The sequence below is a fragment of the Rattus norvegicus genome, chromosome 1, assembly GCF_021556685.1.
Source record: "Rattus norvegicus strain SHRSP/BbbUtx chromosome 1, alternate assembly SHRSP_T2T, whole genome shotgun sequence".
Classification (NCBI taxonomy): domain Eukaryota; kingdom Metazoa; phylum Chordata; class Mammalia; order Rodentia; family Muridae; genus Rattus; species Rattus norvegicus.
In genome coordinates, this window is record NC_141534.1 from 250,545,307 (window position 1) to 250,557,900 (window position 12,594).

The 12,594-nt window shown below is 41.4% G+C and overlaps 1 protein-coding gene across 2 annotated transcripts in view; it reads left to right on the plus strand.

Moving 5' to 3' along the window:
- The first annotated feature begins 794 nt into the window (after positions 1–794).
- Positions 795–12,594, plus strand: part of LOC120098584 (cytochrome P450 2C7-like) — a 63,103-nt gene continuing 51,303 nt past the window's right edge. Inside the window, exon 1 of one of the 2 annotated variants that reach the window (XM_087609388.1) lies at positions 795–1,159. In XM_087609388.1, coding sequence (XP_087465514.1) covers positions 923–1,159 — 237 coding nt within the window. In that variant the 5' untranslated portion in view covers positions 795–922. The remainder of the gene's footprint in view (positions 1,160–12,594) is intronic. The other variant, XM_087609390.1, reaches the window with a different exon arrangement.

Consider the following 12,594-nt stretch of genomic DNA (forward strand, 5'->3'; position numbering starts at 1 on the left):
TGGACATAATAGTTCAGAATTGAGCTGTTGTTTATGTAGAAATGTCCTCCTTAGCCTCAGACATTTGAACACTAGGTACCCTGTTGGTACTGCTGTTTGGGAAGACTTAGCTGGTATCAGTTATTGTTATTTTCTCTGTACAGAATCATGCTTAACCAGTTTCATATGTGCAGTAGTGGAAAATGGAGAATCATGAAACTTTTCTTCAAGAATCTATAATAAAGTCAGGGTAATAAGCATGCTCGTTAGATATTCACAGTGGATTTTAAATTCTTCCAACTATGATCTGTGAGATACTGACAGTTCTTTTTGTTTCACCACCCTTAGAAAAAGAATAATGGTCTTTTATAATTGAGTAAAGATGTGTGACTGACATGTATGTTTTCTGTTCTTTGTTTTGTATTGGACAAGAGTAAAATAAGGAGCTATAAAGCATATGTTATTGAACAAAATCTGTTGGAATGTTTAGTATAGAAAATAAACATTTTAAGTATGCATGATCTTTGTGGTATGTAAATATATTTCTGGTTATTAGGGCAATGTAGCAGAAGAGCTGTCAGTTAGAGACCTGCCTATGTTATATAGTATGATTTTGTTAAAAATAAACATATTTCATTGAGTATATAAATATCATAAGTAATATATGACTTAAGTCATATATGGAGGAGTTTTCTTGAATCTTAAAATTAATATATTAATTCTGAAGAATTACCACACATTAGAAAATATTTGTTTACTTTTATTATCAGTAATTGGGCACCAATCCTTAGTATTAGCCAGAAATTCAAATGGGCACTGTATAAAGGTCAAAGTAAATGATATCTTATATTTATCTCTATCAAAGGGACAAAGATCACTTGATAGAGAGCAAGTGGGATTAAAGATTCCCTAATGGACTAATCAATGATGCTCAAAGAGGTGCATGTTGTTTCAGCATGTTATAAAATCTCTGTGCTGCCTGATCACAACTGCATCAGTAAGGAGGGTCTCCATGGATCTGGTCACTTTCCTGGTACTTACTCTCTCCTCTCTCATTCTCCTTTCACTCTGGAGACAGAGCTCTAGGAGAAGGAAGCTCCCTCCTGGCCCCACTCCTCTCCCAATTATTGGTAATTTCCTCCAGATAGATGTCAAGAACATCAGCCAATCCTTAACCAAGGTAAGTATTGTCTGTGATCCTGTAATAACTTGATAAGGAAGATAAATTAGAACTTCTTTTAAATGAAAATATAGTACTGAAGACAGTAATGTTATAAACAATCATAAAGTCATACCTCTCACCAAGTATTGTGTAGCTTATGCCTTTTATAACTGGCACTTGTCAGGAATTGAATAATGAGCAAGGTTTCATGTTGAAGAAAGTTAGGTCATGGCATTAATTTATTAATTATTTTAGTAACTCAAATCCTGACTGTAGCTTCTTCTTAGCTCTTCCTAATATTTGGTTGTGAGTTTCCATCTATTTCCAACTGCTGATTGTTGAAGCCTATCAGATGACAGTTATGCTAGTCTCATGTCTGTAAGTATAGCAGAATATCATTAATAGGGTCAAGGATAGGCTTTTTCTTAAGGAATGTCTCTCAAGTTGGGCCAGGCATTGTTTGGTAATTTCTTCAAATTTTGCTCCAGCTTTATCCATACACAACTTGTAGACATGAAAAATTGTGACTTGAAGGTTTTGTGGCTGGGATGGTGTCCCTGCCTGTCCACTAAAGTTTTGCCTGGTCTTAGCAGATGGCTATTTTAGCGTCTATATCCCCTACTGAAACAGTTATGGCTACAGTCACCCTCATAGATTACTGGAGTTTCTATTTTACTAGGTTCCTAGCTTGTTCAAGAAGGATTTTCTTTTCTTTTCTTTCCCTTCCTTCCTTCCTTCCTTCCTCCTTCATTCCTTCCTTCCTCCCTCCCTCCCTCCCTCCCCCTCTCTCTCTCTTTCTCTCTTTCTTTCTTTCTTTCTTTCTTTCTTTCTTTCTTTCTTTCTTTCTTTCTTTCTTTCTTCCTTTCTGTCTGTCTTTCAATACACACCACAGGGGATCAATGAGTTTGAGGCCCTTTCCATGTTCTCTCAGATAAATCATCTAAACTGACCCACGAGCCCAAGGCAAGAGAAGCAGTCATTAGAAGTCTGCCAACCAAAGATTAAAACAGGGGCAGAAGGAACACCCATTCAGAGCCCGCCCCACATGTGGCCCATACATATAGAGCCACCCAATTATACAAGATGGATGAAGCAAAGAAGTACAGGCCGACAGGAACCGGATGTAGACCTCTCCTGAGAGCAACAGCCAGAATACAGCAAATACATAGGTGAATGCCAGCAGCAAACCACTGAACTGAGAACGGTACCCCCATTGAAGGAATCAGAGAAAGGACTGGAAGAGCTTGAAGGGGCTCGCAACCTTACATGAACAACAATGCCAACCAACCAGAGCTTCCAGGGACTAAGCCACTACCCAAAGACTATACATGGACTGACCCTGGGCTCCAACCTCATAGGTAGCAATGAATAGCCTAGTAAGAGCACCAGTGGAAGGGGAAGCCCTTGGTCCTGCCAGACTGAACCCCCAGTGAACGTGATTGTTGGAAGGAGGGCAGTAATGGGGGGAGAATATGGAGGGGAACACCCATATAGAAAGGGACGGGGAGGAGTTAGGGGGATGGTGGCCCAGAACCGGGAAATGGAATAACAATAAAATGTAAATAAAAAATACCCAAATTAATAAAGATGGAAAATAAAAGAATACTTAAAAAAATATAAATGTTACCCCCTTTCCAGGTTTACTGTCCGTCAGCCCCCTAACCCCTCCTCCCTTTCTGTAAGAGTGTTCCCCTTCCCATCCATCTCCCCCTAACCTCTGTAAACAATCCCCTGAAGTGGGATTCCAACCTTGGCAGGACCAAGGGCTTGCCCTTCCATTGGTACCCCAACAAGGCTATTCACAGCTACATGTGTAGTTGGAGCCCAAGGTCAGTCCATGTATTGACTTTGGGTGGTGGTTTAATTCCTGGAAGTGCTGGTTGGCTGTCATTGTTATTCTTTTGGGGTCGCAAGCCCCTTCAGCTCTTTCAATTCTTTCTCTAATTCCTCCAACAGGGGTCCCATTCTCAGTTCAGTGGTTTGCAGCTAGCATTCGCCCCTGTATTTGACATGTTCCGTTGTGTCTCTTGGGAGAGATCTATATCTGGTTCCTGTCATCATTCACTTCTTTGCTTCATGCATCTTATCTGTTTTGCTGGATATATGTGTGTATATATATATATATATATATATATATATATATATATATATATATGTATGTATATGGGCCCCATGTGGTACCGGCTCTGAATGGCCATTCCTTCAGTCTCTGCTCTAAATTTTGCCTCCATATCCCCTCCTATGGATATTTTTTATTTTCCCTTTTAAGAAGGAATGAAGCATCCACATTTTGTTCATCTTTCCTGAGTTTCATGTGATTCATGCATTGCATCTTGGGTAATTCGAGCATTTGGGCTAATATACACTTATCAATGAGTGAATACCATGTGTGTTTTTTGTGATTGGGATACTTCACTCAAAATGATATTTTCTAGTTCCTTTCATTTGCCTATGAATTTCATGAAGTCATTGTTTCCATAGCTCAGTAGTACTCTATAGTGAAGATGTAATACATTTTCTGTATCCATTCCTTGATTGAAGGGCATCTGGGTTCTCTCCAGCTTCTGGCTATTATAAATAAGGCTGCTATGAACATAGTGGAGCATGTGCCTTTGTTGTATGACAGAGCATCTTTTCTTTTGAATATATGCCCAGGAGAGGTATAGCTGGGTCCTCAGGTAGTGCAATGTCCAATTTTCTAAGGATCCTCCAGACTGATTTCCAGAGAGGTTGTACTAGTTAGAAATCCCACCAACAATGGAGAAGTGTTCCTCTTTCTCCACATCCTCATCAGCATCTGCTGGTGGCTGAGTTTTAGATTTTACCTTTCTGACTGATTTGAGGTGGAATCTCAGGGTTGTTTTGATTTGCATTTCCCTGATGACTAAGGATGTTTAACATTTCTTTAGGAGCTTAGCAGCCATTTCATATTCTTTAACTGTGAATTCTTTGTTTAGCGCTGTACCCCATTTCTTTTTTTTTTTATTAACTTGAGTATTTCTTGTATACATTTCGAGTGTTATTCCCTTTCCCGGTTTCCGGGCAAACATCCCCCTCCCCCCTCCCCTTCCTTATGGGTGTTCCCCTCCCAACACTCCCCCCATTGCCGCCCTCCCCCCATAGACTAGTTCACTGGGGGTTCAGTCTTAGCAGGACCCAGGGCTTCCCCTTCCACTGGTGCTCTTACTAGGATATTCATTGCTACCTATGGGGTCAGAGTCCAGGGTCAGTCCATGTATAGTCTTTAGGTAGTGGCTTAGTCCCTGGAATATCTGGTTGCTTGGCATTGTTGTACTTTTGGGGTCTCGAGCCCCTTCAAGCTCTTCCAGTTCTTTCTCTCATTCCTTCAATAGGGGACCTATTCTCAGTTCAGTGGTTTGCTGCTGGCATTCGCCTCTGTATGTGCTGTATTCTGGCTGTGTCTCTCAGGAGAGATCTACATCCGGCTCCTGTCAGTCTGCACTTCTTTGCTTCATCCATCTTGTCTAATTGGGTGGCTGTATATGTATGGGCCACATGTGGGGCAGGCTCTGAATGGGTGTTCCTTCAGTCTCTGTTTTAATCTTTGCCTCTCCCTTCCCTGCCAAGGGTATTCTTATTCCTCATTTAAAGAAGGAGTGAAGCATTCACATTTTGATCATCCGTCTTGAGTTTCGTTTGTTCTAGGGATCTAGGGCAATTCAAGCATTTGGGCTAATAGCCACTTATCAATGAGTGCATACCATGTATGTCTTTCTGTGATTGGGTTAGCTCACTCAGGATGATATTTTCCAGTTCCAACCATTTGCCTACGAATTTCATAAACTCGTTGTTTTTGATAGCTGAGTAATATTCCATTGTGTAGATGTACCACATTTTCTGTATCCATTCCTCTGTTGAAGGGCATCTGGGTTCTTTCCATTTTCTGGCTATTATAAATAAGGCTGCGATGAACATACTGGAGCACGTGTCTCTTTTATATGTTGAGGCATCTTTTGGGTATATGCCCAAGAGAGGTATAGCTGGATCCTCAGGCAGTTCAATGTCCAATTTTTTGAGGAACCTCCAGACTGATTTCCAGAATGGTTTTACCAGTCTGCAATCCCACCAACAATGGAGGAGTGTTCTTCTTTCTCCACATCCTCGCCAGCATCTGCTGTCACCTGAGTTTTTGATCTTAGCAATTCTCACTGGTGTGAGGTGAAATCTCAGGGTTGTTTTGATTTGCATTTCCCTTATGACTAAAGATGTTGAACATTTCTTTAGGTGTTTCTCAGCCATTCGGCATTCCTCAGCTGTGAATTCTTTGTTTAGCTCTGAACCCCATTTTTTAATAGGGTTATTTGTTTCCCTGCGGTCTAACTTCTTGAGTTCTTTGTATATTTTGGATATAAGGCCTCTATCTGTTGTAGGATTGGTAAAGATCTTTTCCCAATCTGTTGGTTGCCGTTTTGTCCTAACCACAGTGTCCTTTGCCTTACAGAAGCTTTGCAGTTTTATGAGTTCCCATTTGTCGATTCTTGATCTTAGAGCATAAGCCATTGGTGTTTTGTTCAGGAAATTTTTTCCAGTGCCCATGTGTTCCAGATGCTTCCCTAGCTTTTCTTCTATTAGTTTGAGTGTGTCTGGTTTGATGTGGAAGTCCTTGATCCACTTAGACTTAAGCTTTGTACAGGGTGATAAGCATGGATCGATCTGCATTCTTCTACATGTTGACCTCCAGTAAAACCAGCACCATTTGCTGAAAATGCTATCTTTTTTCCATTGGATGGTTTTGGCTCCTTTGTCAAAAATCAAGTGACCATAGGTGTGTGGGTTCATTTCTGTGTCTTCAATTCTATTCCATTGGTCTATCTGTCTGTCTCTGTACCAATACCATGCAGTTTTTATCAATATTGCTCTGTAATACTGCTTGAGTTCAGGGATAGTGATTCCCCCTGAAGTCCTTTTATTGTTGAGGATAGCTTTAGCTATCCTGGGTTTTTTGTTATTCCAGATGAATTTGCAAATTGTTCTGTCTAACTCTTTGAAGAATTGGATTGGTATTTTGATGGGGATTGCATTGAATCTGTAGATTGCTTTTGGTAAAATGGCCATTTTTACTATATTAATCCTGCCAATCCATGAGCATGGGAGAACTTTCCATCTTCTGAGGTCTTCTTCAATTTCTTTCCTCAGTGTCTTGAAGTTCTTATTGTACAGATCTTTTACTTGCTTGGTTAAAGTCACACCGAGGTACTTTATATTATTTGGGTCTATTATGAAGGGTGTCGTTTCCCTAATTTCTTTCTCGGCTTGTTTCTCTTTCGTATAGAGGAAGGCAACTGATTTATTTGAGTTAATTTTATACCCAGCCACTTTGCTGAAGTTGTTTATCAGCTTTAGTAGTTCTCTGGTGGAACTTTTGGGATCACTTAAATATACTATCATGCCATCTGCAAATAGTGATATTTTGACCTCTTCTTTTCCGATCTGTATCCCCTTGATCTCCTTTTGTTGTCTGATTGCTCTGGCTAGAACTTCAAGAACTATATTGAATAAGTAGGGAGAGAGTGGGCAGCCTTGTCAAGTCCCTGATTTTAGTGGCATTGCTTCAAGTTTCTCTCCATTTAGTTTAATGTTAGCAACTGGTTTGCTGTATATGGCTTTTACTATGTTCAGGTATGGGCCTTGAATTCCTATTCTTTCCAGGACTTTTATCATGAAGGGCTGTTTAATTTTGTCAAATGCTTTCTCAGCATCTAATGAAATGATCATGTTTTTCTGTTCTTTCAGTTTGTTTATATAATGGATCAACTTGATGGTTTTCCGTATATTAAACCATCCCTGCATGCCTGGGATGAAGCCTACTTGATCATGGTGGATGATTGTTTTGATGTGCTCTTGAATTCGGTTTGCCAGAATTTTATTGAGTATTTTTGCGTCGATATTCATAAGGGAAATTGGTCTGAAGTTCTCTTTCTTTGTTGTGTCTTTGTGTGGTTTAGGTATAAGAGTAATTGTGGCTTCGTAGAAGGAATTCAGTAGGGCTCCATCTGTTTCAATTTTGTGGAATAGTTTGGATAATATTGGTATGAGGTCTTCTATGAAGGTTTGATAGAATTCTGCACTAAACCCGTCTGGACCTGGGCTCTTTTTGGTTGGGAGACCTTTAATGACTGCTTCTATTTCCTTAGGAGTTATGGGGTTGTTTAACTGGTTTATCTGTTCCTGATTTAACTTCGATACTTGGTATCTGTCTAGGAAATTGTCCATTTCCTGAAGATTTTCAAATTTTGTTGAATATAGGTTTTTATAGTAAGATCTGATGATTTTTTGAATTTCCTCTGAATCTGTAGTTATGTCTCCCTTTTCATTTCTGATTTTGTTAATTTGGACGCACTCTCTGTGTCCTCTCGTTAGTCTGGCTAAGGGTTTATCTATCTTGTTGATTTTCTCAAAGAACCAACTTTTGGTTCTGTTGATTCTTTCTATGGTCCTTTTTGTTTCTACTTGGTTGATTTCAGCTCTGAGTTTGATTATTTCCTGCCTTCTACTCCTCCTGGGTGTATTTGCTTCTTTTTGTTCTAGAGCTTTTAGGTGTGCTGTCAAGCTGCTGACATATGCTCTTTCCTGTTTCTTTCTGCAGGCACTCAGCGCTATGAGTTTTCCTCTTAGCACAGCTTTCATTGTGTCCCATAAGTTTGAGTATGTTGTATCTTCCTTTTCATTAAATTCTAAAAAGTTTTTAATATCTTTCTTTATTTCTTCCTTGACCATGTTATCATTGAGTAGAGCGTTGTTCAATTTCCACGTATATGTGGGCATTCTTCCCTTATTGTTATTGAAGACCAGTTTTAGGCCGTGGTGGCCGATAGCACGCATGGGATTATTTCTATCTTTCTGTACCTGTTGAGGCCCGTTTTTTGACCAATTATATGGTCAATTTTGGAGAAAGTACCATGAGGAGCTGAGAAGAAGGTATATCCTTTTGCTTTAGGATAGAATGTTCTATAAATATCCGTTAAGTCCATTTGGCTCATGACTTCTCTTAGTCTGTCGACATCACTGTTTAATTTCTGTTTCCATGATCTGTCCATTGATGAGAGTGGGGTGTTGAAATCTCCCATTTTTATTGTGTGAGGTGCAATGTGTGTTTTGAGCTTTAGTAAGGTTTCTTTTACGTATGTAGGTGCCCTTGTATTTGGGGCATAGATATTTAGGATTGAGAGTTCATCTTGGTGGATTTTTCCTTTGATGAATATGAAGTGTCCTTCCTTATCTTTTTTGATCACTTTTAGTTGGAAATTGATTTTATTTGATATTAGAATGGCTACTCCAGCTTGCTTCTTCTGACCATTTGCTTGGAAAGTTGTTTTCCAGTCTTTCACTCTGAGGTAGTGTCTGTCTTTGTCTCTGAGGTGTGTTTCCTGTAGGCAGCAGAATGCAGGGTCCTCGTTGCGTATCCAGTTTGTTAATCTATGTCTTTTTATTGGGGAGTTGAGGCCATTGATATTGAGAGATATTAAGGAATAGTGATTATTGTTTCCCTTTATATTCATATTTGGATGTGAGGTTATGTTTGTGTGCTTTCATTCTCTTTGTTTTGTTGCCAAGACGATTAGTTTCTTGCTTCTTCTAGGATATAGCTTGCCTCCTTATGTTGGGCTTTACCATTTATTATCCTATGTAGTGCTGGATTTGTGGAAAGATATTGTGTAAATTTGGTTTTGTCATGGAATATCTTGGTTTCTCCATCAATGTTAATTGAGAGTTTTGCTGGATACAGTAACCTGGGCTGGCATTTGTGTTATTTTAGGGTCTGTATGACATCAGTCCAGGATCTTCTGGCCTTCATAGTTTCTGGCGAGGAGTCTGGTGTGATTCTGATAGGTCTCCCTTTATATGTTACTTGACCTTTTTCCCTTACTGCTTTTAATATTCTTTCTTTATTTTGTGCGTTTGGTGTTTTGACAATTATGTGACGGGAGGTGTTTCTTTTCTGGTCCAATCTATTTGGAGTTCTGTAGGCTTCTTGTATGTCTATGGGTATCTCTTTTTTTAGGTTAGGGAAGTTTTCTTCTATGATTTTGTTGAAGATATTTACTGGTCCTTTGAGCTGGGAGTCTTCACTCTCTTCTATACCTATTATCCTTAGGTTTGATCTTCTCATTGAGTCCGGGATTTCCTGTATGTTTTGGACCAGTAGCTTTTTCCGCTTTACATTATCTTTGACAGTTGAGTCAATGATTTCTATGGAATCTTCTGCTCCTGAGATTCTCTCTTCCATCTCTTGTATTCTGTTGGTGAAGCTTGTATCTACAGCTCCTTGTCTCTTCTTTTGGTTTTCTATATCCAGGGTTGTTTCCATGTGTTCTTTCTTGATTGCTTCTATTTCCATTTTTAATTCCTTCAACTGTTTGATTGTGTTTTCCTGGAATTCTTTCAGGGATTTTTGTGTCTCCTCTCTATGGGCTTCTACTTGTTTATTTATGTTTTCCTGGAATTCTTTCAGGGATTTTTGCGATTCTTTCTGGCATTTTTGCGATTCCTCTCTGTAGGCTTCTACTTGTTCTCTAAGGGAGTTCTTCATGTCTTTCTTGAAGTCCTCCAGCATCATGATCAAATATGATTTTGAACCTAGGTCTTGCTTTTCTGGTGTGTTTGGATATTCCGTGTTTGCTTTGGTGGGAGAATTGGGCTCCGATGATGCCATGTAGTCTTGGTTTCTGTTGCTTGTGTTCCTGCGCTTGCCTCTTGCCATCAGATTATCTCTAGTGTTACTTTGTTCTGCTATTTCTGACAGTGGCTAGACTGTCCTATAAGCCTGTGTGTCAGGAGTGCTGTAGACCTGTTTTCCTCTCTTTCAGTCAGTTATGGGGACAGAGTTTTCTGCTTTCGGGCGTGTAGTTTTTCCTCTTTACAGGTCTTCAGCTGTTCCTGTGGGCCTGTGTCTTGAGTTCACCAGGCAGCTTTCTTGCAGCAGAAAATTTGGTCTTACCTGTGGTCCTGAGGCTCAAGTTCGCTCGTGGGGTGCTGCCCAGGGGCTCTCTGCAGCGGCAACAACCAGGAAGACCTGTGCCGCCCCTTCCGGGAGCTTCAGTGCACCAGGGTTCCAGATGGTCTTTGGCTTTTTCCTCTGGCGTCCGAGATGTGTGTGCAGGGAGCAGTCTCTTCTGGTTTCCCAGGCTTGTCTGCCTCTCTGAAGGTTTAGCTCTCCCTCCCACGGGATTTGGGTGCAGAGAACTGTTTATCCAGTCTGTTTCTTTCAGGTTCTGGTGGTGTCTCAGGCAGGGGTCCTGCCGCTCCTGGGCCCTCCCCCACGGGAGCCCAGAGGCCTTATACAGTTTCCTCTTGGGACAGGGATGTGGGCAGGGGTGAGCAGTGTTGGTGGTCTCTTCTGCTCTGCAGCCTCAGGAGTGCCCACCTGACCAGGCGGTTGGGTCTCTCTCTCACGGGGTCTGGGAGCAGAGAGCTGCTGCGGGCCGGGATCCGCGGGTGTGGGACTTCCGGTAAACACAGAACTTGCCTGGTCCTAGAGAAATTCTGCTTCCGTGTGTCCCAAGCTCATTGGCAGCTTTCTTGCAGCAGAAAATTTGGTCTTACCTATGGTCCCGAGGCTCAAGTTCGCTCGTGGGGTGCTGCCCAGGGGCTCTCTGCAGCGGCAGCAACCAGGAAGCCCTGTGCCGCCCCTTCCGGGAGCTTCAGTGCACCAGGGTTCCAGATGGTCTTTGGCTTTTTCCTCTGGCGTCCGAGATGTGTGTGCAGGGAGCAGTCTCTTCTGGTTTCCCAGGCTTGTCTGCCTCTCTGAAGGTTTGTACCCCATTTCTTAATGGTGTTATTTGGCTCTCTGGATTCTAACATCTTGAGTTTTTGTATATTTTGGATATTAGCCTTCCATCGGATGTACAAGTGTTAAAGATATTTTCCAAATCTGTTGGTTACCGTTTGTTCTAATGACAGTGTTCTTTGCCTTACGGAAGCTTTGCAGTTTTTTGAGTTTCCATTTGTCAATTCTTGATATTAGATTATAAGCCATTGGTGCTCTGTTCAGGAAAGTTTCCCCAGTGCCCATGTGTTCAAGACTCTTCCCTACTTTTTCTATTACTTTGAATGTATCTGGTCAGATGGGGAGAGAGTACTCTCCTCTTGTTTCTCAGAGTATATAGCTCCCCCCACTGCAAGTGATTTGGGTATAGGGAACGGTTTGACTGGTTCAGTTCAGATCTGGGCACAGATCTGGATCTTGGGGCTCCTGCAGCTGACTGCTGCTATATATATTTTTTTAACTTTTTGAAACTTAATTTTTATTTTAAATCTTTTTTTTATTAACTTGAGTATTTCTTATATACAATTCGAGTGTTATTCCCTTTCCCGGTTTCCGGGCAAACATCCCCCTCCCCCCTCCCCTTTCTTATTGGTGTTCCCCTCCCCATCCTCCCCCCATTGCCGCCCTCCCCTCAACAACCTAGTTCACTGGGGGTTCAGTCTTAGCAGGACCCAGGGCTTCCCCTTCCACTGGTGCTCTTACTAGGATATTCCTTGCTACCTATGAGGTCAGAGTACAGGGTCAGTCCATGTATAGTCTTTAGGTAGTGGCTTAGTCCCTGGAATATCTGGTTGCTTGGCAAGGTTGTTCATAAGGGGTCTCAAGCCCCATTCAAGCTCTTCCAGTTCTTTCTCTGATTGCTTCAACGGGGGTCCTATTCTCAGTTCAGTGGTTTGCTGCTGGCATTCGCCTTTGTGATTGCTGTATTCTGGCTGTGTCTCTCAGGAGCGATATACATCTGGCTCCTATCGGCCTGCACTTCTTTGCTTCATCCATCTTGTCTAATTGGATGGCTGTATATGTATGGGCCACATGTGGGGCAGGCTCTAAATGGGTGTTCCTTCTGTGTCTGTTTTAATCTTTGCCTCTCTATTCCCTGCCAAGGGTATTCTTGTTCCTCCTTTTAAAGAAGGAGTGAAGCATTCACATTTTGATCATCTGTCCTGAGTTTCATTTGTTCTAGGCATCTAGGGTAATTCAAGCATTTGGGCTAATAGTCGCTTATCAATGAGTGCATACCATGTGTGTTTTTCTGTGATTGGGTTACCTCACTCAGGATGATATTTTCCAGTTCCAAACATTTGCCTACGAATTTCATAAAGTCATTGTTTTTGATAGCTGAGTAATATTCCATTGTGTAGATGTACCACATTTTCTGTATCCATTCCTTTGTTGAAGGGCATCTGGGTTCTTTCCAGCTTCTGGCTATTATAAATAAGGTTGTGATGAACATAGTGGAGCACGTGTCTTTTTTATATGTTGGGGCATCTTTTGGGTATATGCCAAAGAGAGGTATAGCTGGATCCTCAGGCAGTTCAATGTCCAATTTTCTGAGAAACCTCCAGTCTGATCTCCAGAATGGTCGTAACAGTCTGCAATCCCACCAACAATGGAGGAGTGTTCCTCTTTCTCCACATCCTCGCCAGCATCTGCTGTCACCTGAGTT